The sequence below is a fragment of the Zalophus californianus genome, chromosome 8 (genome assembly GCF_009762305.2).
Source record: "Zalophus californianus isolate mZalCal1 chromosome 8, mZalCal1.pri.v2, whole genome shotgun sequence".
Lineage (NCBI taxonomy): Eukaryota > Metazoa > Chordata > Mammalia > Carnivora > Otariidae > Zalophus > Zalophus californianus.
Genome location: NC_045602.1, coordinates 122364319 through 122388670, shown reverse-complemented (window position 1 = coordinate 122388670; position 24352 = coordinate 122364319). Strand labels below are relative to the sequence as shown.

Here is a 24352-nt window from a genome sequence, read left to right as displayed (position 1 = left end):
TACCTCTTCTCTAGAAGACCCACCCAGGTGTTATGAACAAACAATGAATCATGGAACACTGCACCAAAAACTAATGATGTAATATATGGTGATTAACATAACAATAAAAAAAATTAAAAAAAAAAAATAGAAGACCCACCCAGGTTGGCTTAACACATGGGAGACTGGAAGCAAGAAAGGGGGTACTGTGCATGATTTGGGCTTTTCACAGGCACTGGTCCTGCCTGCCTATGAAACACAGCCCACTGATGGAATTTCTGACCGTTCGGCTTACAGACTGCTTATTGGGGCTGAACTTCGTAAGGGATGGATGGGAAAAGGCAAGGCCAGTGTAACAAGATGAGTGGATGCTCCTTTCCCCTGAGCTGCAGACAGGGAGCTGTGTAGACTAAAGGTATTGCAGGTCCAGCCCCAGAAGCAGTGCAGGGCCCACGAGCAGGGCATTCGGCCCACGCCACAGGATGCGGGGTGGAAACAGTAATCAAAATGTGGCCAGGTCTTCATGCTTCTGGAGCTTTCCTACAGCTGTTCCTGCTCCCCTGAATGCCCATCTTCATTCTCTGTGAGAGAAGCAACTTCGCCCTCCCCTGTGTTTCCATAGCTCTTGGCTAATAACTCTGTTAATCGTTCCACATGGTTGTGGACTTGTCTGTCTCCTCTTGGGTTGTTGACTCCCAATTCCTCCCCCAGCTCTGACTGTGAGCTTCTATGTCCAACTTCCTACTCAGCATATCAGCTTGGATGTCGACTAGTCATCTCAAACGTGGCCCCTGCTACACTGTTCTCACTGTGTGGGACGTGGCAAGAAGCACACAGCACTCAGCAAGGGCCAGGCACTGTTCTAAGCACTCGATGTGCCCAGAGCACAACACGCAATTCCTGCCTCCCTGGTCTCTTTCTCCCCTTGTATTTCTTCTCCATCTCTGCAAATGCCACGGCTCTCCACTCACTTCTTCAAGCCAACAGTCTAGGAGCCAGCCTTCATCCCTCTTTCCTTCAGAGTCCACACCGACAGCAGATGTGTTGGCCTGCCTCTGTCCCCTCTACACTCATGTTCCCATGCACGCTCACCCAATGCCTGCTGCCTAGAAGCACCTGTGGCTTGTTGCCCAAGGACTTTCTTAGAGAATACGCACAGCTTACCTGCAGAGCATGGCAGAAGTGCCAAGGGATTTCCTAAGCATTGTCCTCAACCAATGGTCGATGGGAATTGGTGGGTAAATACCCCAACATGGGGTGGGCCTGTGAGATTAAACCCCAGGTGTACACGGTGCTGACGTGTTCACTGAGATACTTGGACTGACTTCCTCCCCATGTTTCTATCATTTCCCTCACTCTCCCACCCATGCTCCTTAGGATTGCCTCCGAAGAAGATCTCGTATTCAAATCCTTGTTTCCAAGTCTGCTTCTGAGGCAACCAAAATCTACAGTATTCAACTGAACATCCTGAAAATAATCACTTCTAGCTACATCTACTGACACCGTCCTGGTAAAGGGGCCAAGGTGCCCTCATCTCTTACCTGGACCATTGCAACAGCTTCCTAACTGATCTCCCCCCTTCCTCCTCAGGCCTCCTAAGAGCCTGCATCCCATACATGAGCCAGAATGTAAAACCTAAATCAGATCAGCTAACTGCACTGCTCAAAACCCTCCAAAGGCTTTCCATCTCACTTAGAATGATACCCACCTCATTACCAGTGACCACAATGCCTTCTAGAGCCTGAACTGTCCCAGCCCATCCAGTTGCTCCCACCACTGCCTCCCTGCCTCACCCTTGAATACGGTCATTTGGTTACCTCTTTTGCACCTGCTCTTCCCTCTGCCTGGAAAGCACGTCCTGCTTTTGGCACAACTGGCTTTTTCACATGATTAAGGAGTTAGGTTAACTGTTCCCTTCTCAAAGAAGCCCTCCCAGACTGTGTAATCTGAAGAAATTCTCATCCTCCATCACTATCCCTTCCCCCTGATTAATCTTCTTCATAGCACTTTCCACAATCTGAAATTATATATGTTTGCTCTTTTACTTGCGGCGTTGCCCAGTTGACTGGAAGCTCAAAGGGGACTTTGCCTATTTCTCTGTATCCTGAGTACCTACAACAGTGCCAAATACATATCAGGGACTCAATAAATACCTGTCGAATGAATGAATGAGTTAATGAGCAAATGACTCCTGTACTGGGCCAGATTTGGACTCTTGACACACAGAAGGCATCCATGACATTTGAGTCAATGAACGAGTGGATAAGTCCATAAAGGGGCCAAGTCTACATTCTCCCCAGGCCACATCCAAGAACATGGAGACCTTTATACCGAGTGACCCATCCCAGTGGATCTGATCCCCCCCACCCCCCGACTCATCTACACATGGAGAAAGCCCCTATCTCAGGCCATTCTAACCATTCTTCCTCTTTTAGGCCTTACCAGAGGGGCAGACAGCTTCGTGGGACACAGCCAAAGAGGATGAAAACCGCAATAAGAATCGATACGGAAACATCATATCCTGTAAGAGCCTTGAGGGTTTGGGGAGCAGCCAGCTCAGGGCCCAGAGGAGCCCAAGGCTACTCTGGTCACACAAGGGGCAGGGTTTAAGGCATCATGACTTCTGCTGGCCCCCACTGCTAGGGGGGCAGGTGTTGTAAGGTGAGTGTCTGCCACACAGGCCCTGCGTTGGCCAAGACACTTGGTGGCCCTGAGCCTGCAGGAGGAAAACATGTTTTGTGCAGAGACTCGGGAGGCATGCAAGGTCATTGCCTTTTGCTCGACGAGCTTTAACATTCCTGTAATCACCCCTGATACGTGGTTTGATGAAGGCACTGATGCGGAGCGGTTAGAGCCCTGTGGAGTCAGACTGCCTGGGCTTCTATCCCGGCTATGGGGCCCTGGGCAAGTTACCTGACCTCTCTAAGCTTCAGTTTTTTTTCCCTTGGAAATGATACAAACAACAAAGACAGGGTCATTTTAAAAAGGTACATGAACCTTTGCCCGGTGCTTGGCACCATTACTCTAGCCTTAGAGTTAGTTTCTCATGGTCACTGAAGATCAGTACAGACAAATAATTCCACATTTATTTATTTTTTTAAGGATTTTATTTATTTATTTGCTAGACAAGCGAGAGAGGGAACACAAGCAGGGGGAGTGGGAGAGGGAGAAGCAGGCTTCCCGCCGAGCAGGGAGCCCGATGCGGGGCTCGATCCCAGGACCCTGGGATCACGACCCGAGCCGAAGGCAGACGCTTAATGAATGAGCCACTCAGGCACCCCAATTCCACCTTCTTTTAACCAGAAATCACTGAATACCCATCTGGGGACATGGGATAAACTGGGTTGGTGGGGGGCTGGGCATGATCAGATGTCCAGTTTTGAAAGATCACTAGGGTCACTGATTGGAAGGGTGGATTAGAGTGGGAGAGACTGGAGGCAGAGGGACTGGTCAGGAGGCTACTGCAGTGGTCCCAGCGAGGGACAATGAGGCCTGAACAAGGACAGTGCCAACATTTGTGTGTGACTGTGCATAATATTCAGTGCTAGACGGTGAGGCAGGGAGAGAGGTATAGGTCACACGGTATCATCACTGCCAAATATCGGTATGTACAACCTTCAAAGCAGCATAAATACAGAGAGGACAAAGTTACCCCATACAAAATGTTGAGCGCATGGTCTGATTAGAACAGAGTTGACAACAGCTTTTGTCTGCCGTGGTGTACTCAGCCTGGACCTTTTGACATCTCACCAATTGTGTGCATTGCATTTCTCATCTTAGCTCTCAGGATTACTCCGTCTAACCAAAAACAGAGGGAAAAAAAGACCTTGAATAACAAATTTTTTCTAGCACAGTTCAGTGTTTTGTTTTGTTTAACTGTCTAGACATTGCCTAAGAAAAAAACTTGGAGGAAGAAAACATAAGATACAGGCAGCTTGCAAAGGAAGAAAGAGGCAGAAGTTTTAGCTTAGCTGTTTCCTGTGCTGATTTAGGAATGGGCTATGAATGGTAGAACTAATCAGAAAACATTTATAATTTGTCTCTTGGAAGATAGTAATGCAGGCAGCAAGATTTCTTGCAAGTGAAGTGTTGGAAAGAGATGCCTGAACCATCAGGAAGTGTGTTATTAAGACCCATAACTCGTGGGCTTCCGTTGAGCCAGGCCCTGTGCTGGACCCTCAGTCTCTGCTCCCACGGAGCTGCTGTGCTGGGCACAGGTAGCTGCTCACTCTGACCGTCCTCTGCTCGAGCACTGTGCATACCATTCCCTAAGATATCTGGCCACTTGTTCGTTCCCCCTTTCAGATTGTGAGTTTAGAGAGGGGCCACTAAATTATAGGCTGTGAGACCTTAGGCGATCACACCAAACCTTAATCGTCTCTCTGTAAATTGGGTACAATGATGTCTTCCTCCCGGGGTGTTGCGCAGATAAGAAAAGATAAATGACTAGAGCACACTGAAGAGCCTTTGCCTCCCTGAGAGACAAGGATATCCAGCCTGGGCCAGGTATCCACGCAAAAGCCTATGGGGGCTAAGGATGAAAAGCCACACCAAGCTGTCTGTCTTCCAGACTTCCCTGCTCATCCTTGGCACCCAGCACCTTTGCCCGAACCATTGTTAGCTCTCACCTGGACTCCGCCCAGCCTTCTTCCTACTGCTGCACTTCTAATCTGACCCCCAACTTCCACCTATCTGATCTGACAGAAGCCAGAGGGACATCCTCAAAATGGGAATTGGATCGTGTCATTTTCCTATTGAAAGCCCTTCAAATGGCTTTTCTGCATTTCTAAGCACTCCTTATCCAAAAGCCCTCAGCCACCTCTCCACTCCCACTTCATATCATGTTCTCTCCATCCCAGTTTCCTCAGTTAAGCCACACTGATCTTCATTCAGTCCCTTGAGCTTTCTTTGCTCACTCATGCCACGGGGCCTTTGCACACACTGTGTACTCTATCAAAGTGCCCTTCCCGCCTCACTTTGCTCTACTAAGTTCTACTTATTCTTCAGATCCTTCTCCGTCATCACTTCTTCAGGGAATTCCTCTGGCCCTTTGAATTTGATCAAAACCCCATTATTCACTCCTTGGGCACAATGCCTGTCTTCTCCTTAACCCTCGTCATCGTTGTGATTTGAGAGGCATTTGGATGACTATCTGTTGACTGCCTGTTTTCCTCACTGGAATAGACGCTCTGTGACAGCAGGAAGATGACTGTACTTCTGTGTCCCCAAACCTGGCATATGGTTGGGGCTCAGTAAATAGGAACTTAATGTTGGAAAGCAGACTCTCTGCAAGACCCCAAAGGGCTTCAGCCATGAACCTCTCCCTTCTGGCTTCTCAAATAAAGAGAGAATACTCAGGAAGCATGGAGGGAGGTAAGCTGGAGCAGGATGACAGGGGGCACAATGATTTGCCAGTAGGAAGAAGCTACTGAGCCTGAGTGGGGGCAGAGAGACAGGACACAGGAAAGGGCTGGAAGAGAACCATCCTGTCCCATGTGAGAGCTGCGTCCTGGAAGGCAGGATTCCAAGTAGCAAGGAAAACAATGAAGAGGATTGAACTCCATCACTGGGGGTGCAGAAGATGCTGTCAGCATGCATCCCACCCACACCCCACAGCCTCACCACCTGGTGTTTGGAACCAGCGGGCAGTCTGGCATCCTGGGCCAGGACTATGGTGAGCGAGCGAGGCACCCAGTGTGCAACATTCAAGGAGATGCCATGCTCGGCTGCATGACCCTGAGAGCGAGCGCCTCACTGAGGTGTGTGCCCTGGACACCTCACTTGCTTCCCCCTCATGCTGCCCTGTCTGCATCTCTTCACCTGAGGACCTGCTCCCAAGCTGGGGCAAGATAATCTGTGCAAAAGGCAGTCTTTCTCTAGCGGATGAAATAGCCCAGCTCCTTCCCATCCCACTGAGGGTGTGTTCTTCACCTTTTCCAGAGTTCCCTCAGGGCCTGGGCTGCCGTTTCCCACCGCAGGACCGGGCTGGAAAACTCCCCCTTGGGGCCTACCTTCTTTCGGCCGCCTCCCTGCCCCCCTTCCTGCTGGTGCCCCTGTTCCTGCATAAACTACGTGCACCAGCATCCTCCTCTCGCATCTCCTTCTGGGGAAACCCAAAGGAGGCAGAGGGAATTCAAACACCTAATGTTACCACCTTGATGGGCTCGAACAAACCTGAATCTCCTTTCTCACAGAGGGGTCAGTAATTCTACGGGACACTGCGGCCCGGGTGGGTCTGCACGCCCTAAAAAGGAGACAGGATCAGGCAACCCGTGCATTCAAAAACCCTGGAAGACATACCAAGGAGCCGAGCAAAGAAAGACTCCTAGAACTGGTACGAGAAAGGGAAAAGAGAGACGGCCCCGAGGAATGGAAAGCATTCCTGTCCTTGTATGTGTCCCTCCCAAAGGCAAAGTCTGTCGAGGCTTGATAAATAGAAATATTCTTGGCACAAGAAGAAAACGGGGTGTGATTAGCATCTCAAGGAACCCGGAGCTCTGGGAGGCTGGAGTGGAGGACAAAGGCCCAGGCCAGGAGGACAAAGAAGATAAAAGGGGAAGAGGGGGAGGGGAAGGCACTGCTTGCAAATGAAACAATGAAAGAGAAACCTTGGTTAAATTAGCCCTTTCTTCCAAATGAGGCTGTTTAGAATTTGGCAGCAGAGACAGTGGGGTTTCCAGGGGTGGGATGACCAGGAAATGAAAGGGAAGGAAGTGCGTGGAGATCCAGAACAAAGAGTTCTTTGCATTCAAGCAGCTCTGGGGCAGAGACTGTGGACAAGGGGAAATGTCAAGAATACCCCAGCGTTCCCATGTGGATGTTCTTTTGGAGGGGGCTTCCTGGGCTGGTGGGAAGAAGTTACAGCAAGGAGAGGAAGCGATCACAGAGGTTGCAGATTTCATCAACTCTGTCAGGGTCCCAGCAGGAAACAGACGAGACGCTCAAGGAGGGGGATGTGAAGAGCTGAGGAAGTAAGCACACGTTGGTCACATTCTCTTTTGGTCCAGTTCCTACAGGGGCTTTCCATTGGCCAAATCCAACCCAAAGCCAGAGGACAAGGGACTCTGCAGACCCAGTCCCCTGGGCCCAGGTGTACCAGAATACTGGACATGGGCTCAGGCAGAGCCGGGTTCTAGTCTCGGTTCTGCCCTTGACTGGGTGCATGACCTTCAGTAAGGTCACTTCATCTCTCTGACCCTCAGTTTCTCCTCTCTCAGTGTACAGAGGGCAAATTAAGATGAATAACTACTGAATCCAAATCCGGTGTAGAGACTTTTAAACCCAGCTGAGACTTAGTCCAGCCTCTGAGTTCACTGGTGAGGAATGATGGTCCAGAGATGTAGAGTCCCCGGCCCAGGTCACACAGCAAGTCTGTAGGACGGCCACACCCAGCCCTCCTGGCTTTTAACTGCTGGGGTACCACGTGACCCTGGCAAGGAATCCTTCTGCATCAAGACACATCATGCTAAGGGCTCCAACCTCAGAACAAATGGCCGACTGGGATGAGCTCTTCAGACTCACTTCCGGGGGAGGAATTCAGGTTCAAAACAAACCCAGAGGCTTTTCTCACAGTGGTTTCTCTGCTGATTCCTGGGAAGACAAAGTGGATGCCTTATCCAGTGCTTCTGACTCTCAGTCCGCCTTCTCCTTTTGGGGTCTCTGCGGCGGGGGTGGGACCCTACAGATGGGTCTTGGTACAGAAGTCATCAGTGCCTTGGTTCATCAGAAGACTCGTTCTGGCCACTGGAGCCCTCTCTGCCTGCCTACAGGGCAAGCCAGAAGTGCCGAGAGATGAACCATCCCCAGGATCAGCCTTCAGCTGTTGACTGAGAGAGTGGGTGTGTGAGCACCCTGGCCTCTCTCCCCTGAGGCAGAAAAACGCACTGTAGCTTTCAGCAGGAAGAAGCCACAGTGGTCTGCAGTGGTAGCTTGCTTGACGACACACCCCTTACCAGATTCCTTCCTTTCTCCATCTCCTTCTCATTCCCTTCCCACTTCCGGGGATCACCTCCCATACCAAGTACTTGCGCTCAAGTCCTTGTCTCAGATTCTGCTTCCAAAGGAACCTGAATGAGAAACCTTCCTTCTCTCCAGAAAGTTCCCTTAGTGGCGTGTGGGCTGGACAGCCTGCTTAGGATGAAGCAGTAAATGCATCAGGTGGTCCTCTGTGCCTCTAACTTCTCCCGGTGCTCTGCCTCTCTATGCCTAACCCCTCTACATCCCCCCAAAGGCTCCAAGTAGGTCCCTGCAGAGGGAGAGCCACCCAACCTCAGCCGGCACAGAATGGGCACAGCAAGGAGGTACAGAGCCTTCCAGGCTGTTTCCCTCTCCTACCCCAGCCACCCTCTCTCTTGATAGCGGTAGTTCAATCAAGATTGAAGGTGCAGACCTTTAGCTTCAATGAGGTACCAGGCAGACTCAGTGGAATTGTCTGCCTCCTCCCTATCCACTCGTGCAAGATGATGGCATTAACATTTCCAGTCCTTCTAGGAAATGATATTTCAGCTCCCCAGTTCATTGTAATGAGCCAAATCTCTTTTCTCTGAAAAATTGCACCTTTTCTTTGCCCTCCTGAGTGCCCAGAAGACAGGAAGAAAGCACGTCGTATATCTAAGTGATAGTCTCTCCCCAGCCCCAACTCTCTCAAGTGATTCTCTTCTTAAGTGGATTCCACTTGGGAAGACCCATTTGTTGGGCTACTTTGCTGGGGGAGGAGGGGAGCAGAGGTTGTAGTTTGTTTGGAGAGTAAGAACGGCACACAAGAGGAAATAACACTCTCCTCCAGGGTGGGGATGTGGGTACAATGGGATTGGCAGTGTTGGAGTCAGAACTGTCATGGAAAGGGTGTGGGGGCAGTGGGTCTTGGGGTTTCAGGAGGAGTAGGGATCCCACCACTCTGTGAGAAAGTTCTCAATCTTATGCCTTCTCCTGAGTTGTTAAAACTCCTCGGAGCCTTGAGTTTCTCATCCATAAAATGGGGTGATAATACACACACACATACACACACACACACCCCTACCTCACAGGATTGCCATGACAATCAAATGGCATAGCATCCATTAGCCTTCCAAACTAGTACCTGGAACATCGTACACACTCCACACAGATAAATTCCTCTGCCTCACCACCTAACACAAGGTGGGCATCTAGTCTCAGGGCCCAATTCCAGAAGGATCTTTTGGTCTTTCCCAAGACAAATTGAAGTGAATAACGAGGGCACTTTGATGCTACGTAATTGAACATTGATCTGCACACTCAAACCAGAGTGTGCATCAGCATCTCGTAGAGGGCTTGTTAAAATACATATTTCTGGGCCCCACACTGGAGTTTCTGATTCAGCAGGTCTGGGCTGGGGCTTAAGAATTTGCATTTCTGACAAGCTCCCAGGCTTTGCTGATGCTATTAGGCAAGGGACTACATTTTGAGAACCACTGATCTAGAATAATAATTAAACTGAATTTACATACTTGAGTTCGATTTCTGACACCACACCAGGTGCCTTCCTATCTCACCTCTTTTTAATCCTTGCAGTCCATCTGTAAAGGTAGATAGGATTTAGATGCTATAGTTGGATGAAGTGAGACTCAGGTAAGGTGAGGAACTTGCCCCAGGTGATGTGATTCGTGTATGACAGACGTCCCACTTGCCTCCAGAGTCTGCCGATCCCCTAGTCTCTCCTGCAGAGGCAGAACTGGCTGCCAATCTAGGGACAGGACAGAATGGGTCTGCAGGGGGGTAATGGATCAGCTATGGGGAAAGGGGGTATTTGAGCACAGGATCCAGGCACACCCTGCCGGTTCTGTGTAGAGGAAAGAGCCTTGGGTCCCAGGCCAGGTTACCTAAAATCAACTGTATGGCTATTAAGCAAGGGGTCCTGGCCCTTTCTCAGCCTCTCAGACACAAATACGAATTCATTTATTAAATAATTATTGAGTACCTGCCATGTGCCACACACTGTAGAGGAGTTCAGTAAACAGGATGCCCTTCCTTAAATAGGATGTGAAGGGGAGCCACAGGTTAATCGGGTAGTCACAGAAATAGAGCTGCTCTAAGAGTTCTGAAGAAAAGTACAGGGAGCTCTCAAAGTCTGGGGTGGACAGATCACAGGAGACTTCCTGAGTGAGGAACATGGAGCGGAGACCTGAAGAATAAGATGTTGCCAGACTTGTGGAGGTGGGTTGGGGGTGTTCCTGTACATGTGCGAAGGCCCTGTAGTCAGAGCAGACATTGTGCATTTGAGCAACTGAAAGAAGAGCATAGTTATCAGCACAGTATTTGGGGAGGGGAGCATGAGGCTAGACTGGGAAGTGGGTCCCAAACCATCAGATCATGCAAAGCATTGTGGGCTTTGTTCCCTGTTAGTGGTGTCCTGAGCTGATTCATACCAGCTTGCAAGAACAGATTGTTAAATTTTCAGGAATTTTGTGAGCTAGTTGATGCCATGTTGGTAGCTTGAAATTAGTCATGGTGGGAGTATTTATACCACAGAAATCAGCAGACTGTACCGATCAGGGCCTTTTTTCCCTCCAGAGAGCTGTTTGTTAAACATTTAGCAACATACCACTGGTCTTTGTCCTAAAATGACAAGGAACAGATTGATTCCAGAGGGGCGGTGTTTCTGTTCCCCTAGAGTTGTATTCGGCAGAGCTCTTTGGATCTCCGTATCTTTGCAGCCATGTCTCCCCTCCCCTGGCTGCCACCTGTTTTCCCCTCCCCACACGCGTATTCTTGCCCGTCTCCCACCTCTCCTGAGAGCCCGGTGGGGCCAGCCTCCTCTCACCTTGCCATGGACGAGTTTGCTTCTCCTCTGTGTGACTCTTCTCAGCATCTCGTCCGGAATATCAAACGAGGAGTACCAACTTAGCTGTTTTTCAGGCTTGTGAAATGTAGATAGAGCATAATGAACGTTCTGGGCTGCTTGTAAATTACCTTGTATAAACTCCTTCACATCGCCCGCTGCCCCATCTTTCTGCATGTGCCTGTGGATAAACACAATTTTTTATCCTTCTAATTATGTAAAGTTAGAAGAAGAGGGGGACACAGAATAATATTAGCATCTCCCAGAAGGAATAAATACACCATGAGGACACTGTGGCTGAATTCTTCCCTTTCGAGAATACTCACCATAGCTCCTTGCCTCTGCAGAAGGTGGATTTATATCTGGTACAGAAGGGCAAGTGGGGAACACCGCATTCCTAAGCGTCTCAGCCCTGAGCCTCACGTCCAGCCCAGAACCACCATTTATTAAGCACCTGCTGCATACCAGGCACTGTCCGAGTACTTTTTTTTTTTTAGAGCACTCTTAGGTTTCAGAGGAAGTGAGCAGAACGTACAGAGAGAGTTCCCGTGTGCTGCCTGCCTCCCTCCCACATTCAGATTCCCGTTATTAACACTTCGTTTCCGTGTGATACATTTGTTACAATTAATGAACCAGTCTTGATCCATTATTATTAGCTAAAGTCCGTAGTTTAGAGTCTACTCTTTGTGTTGTGCAGTTCAGTGGGATTTTAAAGATGTGTAATGACATGTATCCACCAGTACAGTATCCTACAGAATCGTTTCAGGGCCCTAAAACGCCCCTGTCCCACCTGTTCATCCTGTTCCCAAGTCCTCTTGGCAGCCACTGCTTATTTACCGTGCCCATACCAGAGTGTCATAGAGCTGGAATCACACAGTATGAAGCCTTTGCAGACTCACTTGTGCCCTTAGCAGTAGGCATGTATGTTTCCTCCATGTCTTTTCATGGCTTGATCATTCATCTCTAGACATCACTGGATGATATTCCACTGTCTGGGTATACATTTATTTGTCTATCCTTTCATGTATTGAAGGACATCTTGGTTTTTGGTTTTTGGTTTTTTGTTTTTTCCTAGGTTTTGGCAGTTGTGAGTGAAGCTGCTATAAACATTTGTGTGCAAGTTTTTGTGTGGACATAAGTTTCCAACTCATTTGGGTAAATACCAAAGACAGCAATTGCTGGAATCATATGATAAGAGTATGTTTAGTTTAAAAAAAAACTGCCAAACTGTCTCCCAAAGTGGCTATACCGTTTTGTATTCCCACCAGCAGTGAACCGAGAGTTCCTATTGCTCCATATCCTCACCAGCATTTGGTGTTGTCACTATTCTGGACTTGGGCCATTCTAGTAGGTGTTATAGAGATACCTCGTTGTTGTTTTAATTTGAAATTCCCTAATAACATATGATGTTGAACATTTTTTATATACTTAGTTTTATACACTTATTTGCCATCTGTATATCTTTTTTGCTGAGGTGTCTGTTCAGATCTTTTGCCCATTTTTTAATAGGGTTGTTTTCTTGTTGTTGAATTTAAGAGTTCTTTGTATATTGTGGATACAAGTCCTTTATCTGATATTCTGCAAATATTTTCTCCCAGTCTGTGGCTTGTCTTTTCATTCTCTTAAGGCCCTCACACTTTTCATGCTTACATTTTCTCATTTAATCCCCCCACACCAGCACTCCATGAGCTACATAGTATTGACTCCACTTTGCTAAGCAACCCAAGCTAAGAGAGATCAATTGACTTACTAAGTGATAGGGCTAAGATTTGAACCCAGGTCTGACCCTCAGCTTCATACCTTACATCATCGCTGTATCCCATTTGCCGCAGGTTAGCCCTCTGGAAATGAATCTTGGTCACTGCATAATAAAATAACCTTTCACAGCCTCAGAAAATAGAGGTATCATATTTGGATGCCTTGCAGAGCCCAGCATGGGTATTTGCATCTAAGTGCCTTAATACAGGGTGGAGAGCCCTCTGTAACCCAACCCCGTGCCTACCGCCTCTCTCTCTTCTCATGTTGCTAATCCCCTCACACTGTGTCCACAAGACAGGAAATGGTTTTCAGCCTCCCCAGTGTGCTTGCTTTTTCAGGAGCACTGTCTTCACTTTCCTCGTACCCTCTGATGGAAGGAGCCTTCCTCACTGTCCACTGGTCAAGTCTTAGCCTACTTTAAATTCCTCATTCACATACTACTTCACAAAGCCCTCCTTTCTCCACTTTCTGGACCTTGGAGTTCTACTTCTGTGTACAATCTGTCTCCCGCACGACACCGACAAATTCCTTAAGCATGAGTATCATTTTGACAATACTTCCTTAGGCCATTCAACCAGCCTGCACATAGTAGGTTCTTCATGAATGGATGAAGACAAAATACCAAGAAACACCATCCTCTGGTGGGTAGAGGCCCCTTTCATCTTTAAGAATATTTAACTTAAGTAAGTTTGTTTCTTATTGGTTTTTTAAATCATTTTTGCTTTCAGATTTTAACTTTCGTTTTATGTTAAAGAAAATTCCCTCTCCACGTTTTAAACCAGAATCTCTGTTTCTAGTGCTATAGACCCCAGGGGCAGTCATAACTCAATAAATAAAGGAGATTTTTAAATAAGTCATTAGTGAGACCAATGAGTGAAAGCACAATGTGCATTTTTACTTTTTTAAGGCTTATCGTTTTTGTAACCACTGGTAATGGGGCTTAACAGTCTCAGCTCGGAGTCAGGCGCTGGGCCTTGTCTGACTCCTTGCTCCTGGAGCAGGATGGTGGTCCCCTGGGAGGCCCCACTCCTAGGGCCAGAATACTGCAGAATCTGGGACCAACCATTTGCACGGACTCCAGGAGCAGTGCCTGCTGGATGCTAGAAGTCCAGGGACAGCACCGTGGGTAGATGGAGCAGGGGTTTGGGTTCAGACAGACCTGAGATAGAATCCCAGCTCTGCCCCGTGCAGGCTGCATAACATTGGGAATGTGCTTAACTTCTCTGAGTCTCTGTTTCTTCATCTGTGAAATGGGAAGAATCAACATACTCTATCATCATGGTATTATTGCAGTAATCTACAGAGCTATGTTGAAGAATAAATGATTGAGTGAGATCATGTCTGTAAAGTCTAATACCGGCCGTGAACTCCATAAAGGTGAACTTCAGACTTCTGACTTCACACCCCACTCCCCCCACCACCCCCAAAGAGATGAGTTAGACCTCCCACTTGCCACTCGCGCCCATGAGGAGTAAGAAAAGTGGCATCTGGTATACCTCTGTATCTATCATAGAGCCTGGCACACGGTCAAGGACGAATTTTTTGAATTATTTAATGGATATGAAGTAGCGTCCTGTCCAGTCCTGGGCATGTTTGTCCATCCTCGGACCCATTCCTTGCCTTCTCCTCTTCAACTGACATGTGGGTTCAACCCATAGGTTGCATTTCCCAGTCTCTTGCCAGCTGGCATCTGGCTGGCTGGCTTTGGCCAAGGACATGCCCTGGTGGGAGATTGGAAGTCAGGGAAAGGAAGAAGCCGGGGTATGTCTCCCACTCTGTCCCAGTTAGACTCCTCCTATAGCAGCGAGAGAGGCTCCTCTTTTTCTCCAGCTCCCACCATAGAGGCTCATGGGCTCCAGTTTCCACAGGGGCCCCAGCCCTCAGCTCTGATAACCTCGCCTCCTCCATCTGCCCCGCCATCCCCCGGGAGGCAACGTCTCCTCGCTAGTGCTGGTCTCTGAGTTACGCAGCCTCTCTCTGGCTTCTCAGCTCTTCCATCACCAGATGGCCGGTTCTCTGGCATTAATCCCCCTGCCATGTACACTTGAAGCCGTTTCCAGTATCCTGCTTAGACCCCTCTTTGGAAGCAGGAGTGTCTGAGCTCAGAGTTCAGAGAACCCGCTCTTTCAAGTTCCACCACTCACAGGCCATGTGGCCAGTCAGTCCATGTGAGCCTCGCTGTCCTCATTTGTAACAGGGCTACGCTGCTGGTCTCCTGGGATCGCGGTGAGAGTCCAACAAGGTGATCCACTCATATGCTCACTAAGGATTTGTGGAGCGCCTGCTGCAGGTGGAGGCACAGGGGATGAAACAGGGAACAGAGTGCTAATGGCCCTGTTCTCGGGGGCTTCCGGTTCGTAGTACTAGATGTGCCTGTAAACTGCAAAGGGCTGCGTATGCCTTAGCAGGAACCCTAGCCCTGTCCTAGACCGGATAGTGGAGGCAGGGACATGCAGCGATGGGTGACAGGGACCCAGACAGCAAGCTGAGCCCCTGCTCCCACCAGACCCAGCCAGGGTGTTCTGTTTGTGTGCATCTGTTAGTGCGTCATAGCACGCTTTAATTAGTTGTAAAGGATTGGCCCGATTCTTCTGTGCAAGGGTTTTGTTTTGTTTTTTAATGGTGTTTATTTGACGTTATTTAAAGTAAATGTGCCATTGACTAGACCCTGCAAATCTTGTTTATGCCTGGATTGTGCCTGAAATGATATTCTCCAGAACAGGTTTTTAGTTATTGATGACCTCTTTTATAATGATGGAGCCAGCTTCCCTTGAATGGTTGTACTGATAACAATATGTGGCCAACAATCTATTTGCAACAATTCTCCGAAAGGCAAAAGAAAACCATTTGCACACATGTGGAAAATAGGTAAATTTGCCATTTTTATGCAATAATGAAAACAGAGCATGTTAGTTCATATCCGACACTTCTCGCCTCCTGAGTATTTTGATCTCTCTTGCACTGTCGTGTGAAGAAGGTATTTCTACTGCCCTTTTAATGACAAAATCACTAAGACTTAAAGAAGCAAGGCAACTCACACAGGTGGGTCATAACTAGAACTAGAAGGGCAGGTGGAAAAAAGAGAAGGAATACACACAGTGCTTTTTAAGGCACAGTGATCTCCCTGAGCCTCAGCTGACTCATCTGTAAATGGGGATGATAATGGGGTGGCGCCAGGGGTCAAATGGGAGCGTGTGTGAGAAGCAGCACAATGCCCATACTACTAATGCATGGTAGCTCTGCAGGAGGGCAGTGCTGGCCCCTCACCGCAGGCTCCTTTCTACTCCCACCCCCGCCCCTTGTTTTCTGCTCTCTCTCTGCAGACGACCATTCCCGGGTGAGGCTGCTGGTGCTGGACGGAGACCCGCATTCTGACTACATCAACGCCAACTACATTGATGTGAGAGTCTTCACGGGGCTGGGCAGCCGGGCTCTGGGGTTGGTTGTAGCAGGCTCGAGACCTGTGGCTGTCCTCCAGCCTCCCTCCCCCACAAGGTGGCCCTCCCAGAACGTGTCCAGAGGGGTCTGGGGCCTCCCTGATTTGTGTAATTAGCATAACCTACATTGATTATCCATCGGAAGCTGCATCCTCTTTGGGGCTGGCTGGAGTAGCCTGCTCTGTGGGGCCCCAGGACAGCTGCCCGTCTTGTTCATTCACCCATTAATTCATTTGTACGTGTGTCTGTTTGTCCATCCATTCATTCATTTGAAGGTATAGCCATTTATGCAACACAAATTTAAAAGTCCCTGCTGTGTGCCGGATGCTATGGGAACCATAAAACTAAAAGCGCCATGGTCTCTACCCTTTAAAACCTGAGCAGGAAGATAAGCTATGCACATCAATCATTCCAGGGCAAACTGGAAAGTGGTAAGTGTCATATGTTCAGATAAAATGCTGCAGGGATTCAGAGGTGGGGGGAAAAAATCGCTTCTTCCATCAGGAATGCAAAATGTGTATGAACCAAAGCTCCAAGCACAGGATGAATTTAAAATTAAAGAGGGGGAAGAAGGGCCTCTAGTTAGAACAGCACAAGCCAAAATGTAGCACCTGGAAGCAGAGAGTATGTAGCAGCTCAGGTTGAGGAAAGCAGAGACCATGTCATGGGACTAGTGGAAAATAAGGTTGGAGCTAGATCATCAGTGGTTTACGAACAAACTTAGACAGCCGGACTTGATTCTGGAGGCAAGAGAACTCTATTGGAAATTTTTGATCGTGGAGGTGATCAGTGCAGATCTGAGCTTTGGGATCATTTATCTATCGCCAAGGGTAAGATTAATCCGAGGGAGGAGAATACAGGATTCAGATGCCCAGTTAGGAAAGGGGCTGCTTCACCATGGAAATGAGAGAGTCTGCAAAGGGGGAGCATGGCCACCACGGACAAATGGACGTCCTTTCATAACCCGTGCAAGCCGGGCTTCTCAGGACCTCCGTTAGGAGCCTGGGGGCCTTGACAAATGGCAGAGATCACCTTGGTCCCTCTGACACCCAAGTGTTTCTGTAGACAGGCTATGGAGTGGAATGGTGTGCGCCTGAAATCCCCCTAATCTAGGCTGATCCAGATGATTCATTGATTCTACAGAAATTTATTGAGCTTTGTGGTAGTCATTTGTCTGTTTATTCTCAGATCTATTTCTCGGCCTTCCCCGTTCTGCTTTGCCTTGCTTATCTGAGTATGTGTGTGACAGAGTGTACCTGTGAGTATGTGTGCGTGAGTGTGCGTGAGTGTGTGTGTGTTGTGGCAGGAAGGAGGGCAAGCCGGTCCCGACAGGGAGGGCACTGATGGGAGATTGGAGGGCGAAAGGAGAGCTAGTGTCCGGCTCCTCCCTCACTTCCTCGGGTAGCATATCTGGCAAGGGCCGCATCCCAGCTGTGGCACCAGCTTCTACCAGGCAGACCCACCAGAATTCCCGCCTCTGCCCGGCAGCCCCAGCTCCGGGGTCTGGCAGCTTCTCTGTCTCCCGTCGTCCGCTAGTTCCGGGGGTTGTCACAGTCTCCTGCTGGTGCCAATCTCTGCGTCACCCCTCTGTCCCCTGGTTAGCATCTCAGCTCCCCTGTCACCAATGTCATCAGCACCCCATGCTGAATTCCCTGCGTCTGAAACACCCAGAGTGGTCTCGAGTCCCCACCGGGACCCTGGCTTATAAAGGGCCTTCCCGTGGTCAGGACCTGGGGCTGGAGTTTCAGTGGAAGTCAAGGTAGACACAGTCTCTGTCCCCGTGGCCCTCCCAGGAAAGTTCACAAGGAGATGGCCAGTTCAGAGCAGCCTGTCTCGAGCCTGGACAAAGCACTCTGAGTATCTGCCTGTCACAGCTCCGGCCTCTCCCTCATGCATCTAGTATTCATTTCTCAAACACTAAGCAGGTCCTCCAGTGTCTGCTGGAAATGCAGACCTGAAAAGGGACTCAGGTCTGGTGAGGGAGTTGGGTAAGAAAAGAGACCCTCACAGAGCAGGGCCTGTGTGAACATAAAGGAAAACCAAAGCTTTGGTTGGGGTGGGGTTGGGTAGTCAGGGGAGCCTTCCTGGAGGAGGTGACACAGTGCTGCCTCAGCCAATGAGTAAGAGTCCAACAGACAAGAAGGACTGATAGTAACCTAAGATCACCTCTTGTGTTTCAACATTACTTGACTAGGTACCGCAACCTCACAAAGTAAGTGCTGTTACTACCCATTTCCAGATGAGCTAGCTGAGGCTCTCGATTAGTTATGTAACTTATCCAGGATCACACTGCTAGGACGTAGAGGAGGAGGGAGCAGGAGTCTGAATCAGGGGTGGCTTCCCCACCGTGTTCTGCTGGCTTAAATAATAACAGTAAAGCCATGACAACAGCCAGTGGATCTAAATGAGTCATGTTTGGGCCCTGTGGTGGGTGGTTGTAAAGGAGTCAGTTTATGGAGGCCCCTCAATAATTCCCCAAGTTAGGGAATCATCCCCATTTTTCAGAAAGAGAAGCTGAGGTTGAAAGAGGTTACAAAGCTTAGGGCACCTGGGTGGCTCCGTCAGTTAAGCATCCAACTCTTGATTTCAGCTCGGGTCATGATCTCAGGGTTGTGAGATGGAGCCCCCTGTCAGGCTCTGTGCTGAGCGTGGAGCCTGATTGGGATTCTCTCTCCCTCTCCCTCTGTCCTTTCTCTCCACCTCTCTGTCTCTCTCTCCCTCCCCCTCTCCAAAAAAAAGTTTAAGGAGATTACAGAGCCTTAGTAAGGCCATGCATCTGGTCAGCAGCAAAAGCAAACTAGGAACCAGACCGGAATAGCTCCCAGTCTGGGGCCTTTCCTCCTGCCCTCCCCATCTACTCCCAGACAGCACCTTGCATCCAGCACATAGTGGGGACTCAGGATGCAGTTAACCAGACTGAACTAGTTCCTTCCAGTTTCCCCTTGACCTCGTCTACAGCTGAGTACTTGTGGCAACCCCAAAGGCCCACATGGGGTCTGCCAGCCCAAGGTGCCATATATAGCATTTGTCATCTGAGTGGTAACCCTCCCACAAAAGTTACTTTCCTAGAGAGACGCTTCCCTAGATAAACAAAGTTGCATAAGCATCTGACTATAGTCAGAGCCAAGAGGCACTTTGGTACATTACAGGCAACAAGTGAAATTGCTTCAAATGCAGGTGAATCTCTGTGACATCAACACCGAAAACACCTCCCATTCCTGCCAGGTTCTATCATTGCAGTGCATTCTGTAAGCCTCTAAGGATAAGAAACCAGGGGTTGAGGTTAAGATCCTTGCTCAAGGTTACATGGCTAGAATCCTGTTCTCATGCACTAAGGATACCCCACCACCTTCTCCCTCTCAGAGAAGTGGATTGTGCAAATAGGCCAAACAGCCTCTATAAGATGCTGTCTTCATATGTGACATTGGCTTCTGCTGGATCTCAGTGGTTAGAGTCAAAAGGTCACGAGACCAGAGTCATGAATTCAGCTGTTGTGGGGCCTATTGAGTCCAGGCCTTTCTGCTTACTAGCCTTATGATCTTATTTACTTGTTCTGCTGTCTGTAAAGTGGGATAATAATGCTACCCTGGCAGAATATGATAACCAACATATCTGTCAGTCTCCCATTAGGAAACAGAGGCTCACTCAAAGGGAGTAACGGGGGGGCGGGCAGGGGAGGGGGTTAGCAAGGTAGGAACAGAGTTAAGGGAAACCAACAGGGTGGGGTGCAGTATCCCCGAGTTAGAAGCAGAAGCCTCTGACAGTCAGTGCTAACCTCAGTGGCCCGACAGGGGCAGATCTAGAAGACATACACCCCAGCCTCCCTATGGCCTGCTTCGGCTCCCCTGTTGGCTGGACCCAGCTGGAAACCAGAAGCCATGGAACCCCATGATGTAGTCCATACAGGTCAGCATCCATCCCACAGCACAGAGCAGTCTGAAAGGGAAAAGTGGGAACATGGTGGAAGGGGGCGGTGGAGAAGACACCAAGCACAAGCACCTCCTAGCACTCTGTTACCAATATGGGGCGGAACGGGGGATGAGGAATCCCATGATTTGTGAGCCTACTGTGTACTCCAGCAAACTTAAAATTCCTGTAGACCTTTTGGGGATTTCTGGCAAGACACACACTACATAGCTTTCTAGGTCCTCACTCTTTTGCCCTGCTCTCCCCGCCCCCCCCCCCCCCCGAAATCTTCCTGGACATTTGCTCTCAGAAGAGCTAACTGCCCACGCTGGAATCATTTATCCACAATTGGATCTTGACGATCCATTAAAACAACTCCATTTGGATAATGAGCTGGATGGGGCCAGCCCTGTCTGTGTCTCCAGAGGCCATGGTTCTGCTACCATCCGAACCATCCCACTGGCGGGTTTGTTTGCACACCCGAGAATGTATTGGCCACTTGAATCTGTTATAAATTACCAGTCTGGAAATAAATATCGTATCTGGGTCCCCAGTAAGTAACAGATGCATGAGTTCAGAGTGAGATAAATGCGTTTTGGATGCAAGCCTCTTTCCCATTGCTCACAGACGGATGGAGGCAGGCCCGGTGCTGGTTTGCAGTGTAAGTGGGACTTAAATGAACTCAAAGTTCTTTTAAGGTTAGGAAGTTTCCTGAACCAGTTCTTGGCAAAGCCCCAGTAAAGCCCCAGTCGAGCAATACATTTCCTTTTATCTCCGTTGCTGAGGAATCTCGTGGTTAGAACGTTTTCTCTTTGGGAACTCGATGGGGTCTTGGAGACCAGAGAGGGCCTTTTGACTCCCATGCAGTGTGCAGACAGGCCCACAGCATGCATGCATGCATGCATGCATGCATTCGATATGCGTTTATCAAGGCTGATGGCCCAGGCCGACTTGTCGGTGCTGGGGACAAAGCCACGAGCAAACCGGATACAGCCCTGCCCTGTCAGCCCTCTCATTCCGCTGCAGAGACAGACAGTGAGCATGTCCATAAACAAGGAACATTCTGCCATTGAGTGATAAGTGCCCTGAAGAAAAGTAAACCAGAGAAACGTGAGAGAGGCCTACATGGTGGTCAGGGGAGGCTCTCTGTGAGGTGACTGACAACCAAGCAGAAGCCTGGCTGGAGGGAGAGAGCAAACCACCGAGCTCAGTGGGGACAGATGCAGCCTGCACAGGGAATGGCCTGTGCGAAGGCCTCTGGATGGAAACATGACTCCTGTGTCTGAAGAAGAACAAGACGGCCTGTGAGCCAGGGGAAGAGTGGTAGGAACCAGGCATGCTGCCGGAGGGGAGGAAACAGGAACGCCACTAAGAGTGCCCCAGCCTCACCTCGGAGACCTGTTTATGCATGTATGCCACCCACTGGCCTTTGCTGAAAGCTGCCCCCAGCTCTGAGTGCAGGCGCCATGGCCCAAGGGGAGAAAAGTACAAAACCGTATTGCAGCTCACGTGCTACGTGTTTCGTTGGGCACATGCAGAAGCCCGCAGGACTGCTCAGGAGGCAGGAGTTCTCATTGGAGGGGTGGTGCCGGGAAGCTGGGACATAGGGCCCGTGGAAGGGCATGGAGAGGGACACCTGGCACTGAGGCTAGAGATGGGTGATTAGTCCTGAGCTGGGACATCCGGACATGACTGCACACACCGCGGGGAGCCATTGCAGGCTGTTGGGTGGGGAAAGAACATAATCCGATGTGCACTGGAGAGTTCACTCCAGTCAGAGGCAGATGCGCGGATGGGACCAGACTGGAGGCAGGGAGGCCAGCAAGCGGCCAGTGCTGTGGCCTGGGTCAGGAAGGACAAGGTCTGTAACCGGGAGTGACGATGTGGCTGATGGAAGAGGGTGGGCCTGAGAAACCACATCCTTCTACACTCTAGGGGACTATTTTCTGTTCTGAAACCTACTCGAGAAAATTCCCAGTGTCTAATTCTTCCTGCAAGCTTGGGAAACCCTGTCCATCTTGACTTGAAGGAACAGAGAACTCCTGGTCCCTCTCACCTCCCTTCCTACTTCTCATGTGTCAGAGGGGGCTCCATTTTGCATTAGAGGCAGAGCGGTGAGGTGGGAAGAGCTTCTGATCTCACCATCTCCCAAGCAGTCATGGTAGGCACCCAATAAATGTTTGCCAGATGACAATAAGATAGCATGTATGTTAAATCTTAGACTATAGTGCCTGGTGCATAGTAACTGCCATATAATCTTAATAGAAACACTGTATTGTAAATCTAAGTACCCTCATTTGACGGCAAAAAAGCAACAGAGGCACAAGGATGTTAAGTGTTAGCTCCAGACCACACAACTCCTAAGGGTCAGAGTCAGGATTCAAACCCAGGCCATCGGGTCCAGAGTGTGTGCACACGACCTCCTCCAGCCCTACCTTATTTAACTGTGCTCCCAGCCACTTGTTCATTGGACATTTGTTCTGAGTCTCACACTGTACGAGACTCTATAGAAATTTTTTTTAAAACTTAGAGGAGGCAGTATTTGTCCTCAAGAAACTGATAACTTCACTAAGAAGTTAGCAAACAGATTTATTTAGGTGGGGCTGTTGATTCCTAGGGACTGTGGTTAATCCAGCAGTTCTGGCCACGCCGCCGGCCCTGGCTTGGTGCTGACAGTGAACTCTGGCATCTCTAGAGTATGCCCAGCAATGGGAAGGTACGTACTAGGTATTTAAGGAGCAAGGGGAAGATTGAGGTGGAGAAATACACTGGGGGCTCAAAAACAAGTCTTTGAATCGGACAGTGGATCCAGAACTGGAAAGATGCCTCTGTCTGTTTCACCATAAACCATACAGATGGTAATTCTGGCTCATTTCCTGAGTGAGAGGGCCTGGAGGCAGCTCATCCCCTCCCCTCCAACAGGACAGAAAGATGGATCACCAACATTGGAGACAAAACTAGGGATTCATCAATGGTTTGGGCTCGTTTTCTCCTGAGATGGTTAACCCTAAAGCAAAATGGATTTCAGGGCTGTCCATGACCTCTCCTCCAGCAGGGCTCTGTAACTGGCACCTGCAGTTTGGAAAAAGTATCTGTCCATCCATTCGTTCGCTCACTCATGTGTTCATTCCATAAATACTATGTCCGATGGTATGTACTAAATGCAAATCTTTGTCCAAAACTTAACTCTACCCAGTATGATAGAATTCCTCTCTGGAACTAGAAGGGGGATCCTCCATGTATCACCATAGCCAAGCAAAAGAGAAGGCTCTCTTCAACCTCTTCCCCAATGATGAGGGTTATGGAGCACAGAGTAACCCCATACCAGATGCGGCAGGGCCTCCTGGGACACTGAAATATACAGGGATATCAGAAACCGGCCTCTGAATCAGAAAGTGGCTTTATCAGCCTCTAAGTCACACCTGCACGGGGTCCTCCCTGGTGAGTGGGACTTCCCATTCCAAGCTCCGCCGTGTGGCACAGAGAGGCACTGTGGCATTCTTCCCCATTTTTTTTCTAATTGTTACTAATGCAAGGGGCCAACGATGCAATGGTTGTCTTCCGTCAGGTGCCCTACAGAGACTCACAGTGTTCTGCACAGTTAGGACCCAGGAAAGACTTTTTGGTGGTTTATGTCCCACAGAAACGCCACAGTTCCTTCTCCACCTCTGTCTGCGTACATGGGCATAAGTAACAGCCACCCAGTTTTGCTTCCAAGGCAAGCCTATATGGGTCCCTTCCAAGTTACTACTATAATAGCTAACGTTCCCTGATTTAATAAGTGCTTGCCATACGTTACTTATTTCATCTTTGCCACTTCCCTGGGAAGTGTCTAATGCTATTCTCATTTTGCTTGTGAGGAAAGCATGTCTTGGAAAGGATAACTATTAATATTATGGTATTTGCGAGCTTTGACTGGAAGCCCTTCCCTCTGCTTCTCTCCTGTCATCCAGGGATACCATCGACCTCGGCACTACATTGCAACTCAGGGTAAGTGCTCTCCTTTTCCTCGAAGGGGTCCTCACTCTTCACTGGAAGAGAGGAATGGGCTTCTGCCAGCAAAAAAGTCACACAAACATAGGTCCTTGGGAGCGTCCATTTGTTTGGGAAGGAAAGAGGCGATTAATTCAGCTCTAGGGGGGAGGGATATGAGTGAGAGATGAAGGAGATGTCGCTAGGAAACGGCACAGGCAGGGCAGACCCAAAGCCTCAGCCTCAGGCACATACCCTCGGGATCCACCATCCGAAACTAGAGCTGATGGTGCCTTACCTCCTTGACGAATGTGTGCCTAGAAGAGAGAAGTACTCAGCCATTCTGGAGAACAACTTGGCAGTACATTATCAGAGGCTCAAAAATGATCCTACCTCCCAAACCCTTTGGGGAGGAAATCCTGTGGATAATTATATATGTGGACAGTGACATATACAAAGATACTCGTCCCAGTGTTCTATCTAATAGGAAAAAAGTGAAAAA

General features: G+C 49.1%; 1 protein-coding gene across 11 annotated transcripts in view; it reads left to right on the top strand.

Moving 5' to 3' along the window:
• The window catches only part of PTPRT (protein tyrosine phosphatase receptor type T), a 1164533-nt gene that overhangs the window by 1082373 nt on the left and 57808 nt on the right, over window positions 1-24352 (top strand). For all 11 annotated transcript variants that reach the window (XM_027622224.1, XM_027622220.1, XM_027622223.1 and 8 more), the window contains 3 exons: window positions 2415-2502; window positions 15859-15935; window positions 23832-23868. In XM_027622224.1, coding sequence (XP_027478025.1) covers window positions 2415-2502; window positions 15859-15935; window positions 23832-23868 — 202 coding nt within the window. The remainder of the gene's footprint in view (window positions 1-2414; window positions 2503-15858; window positions 15936-23831; window positions 23869-24352) is intronic.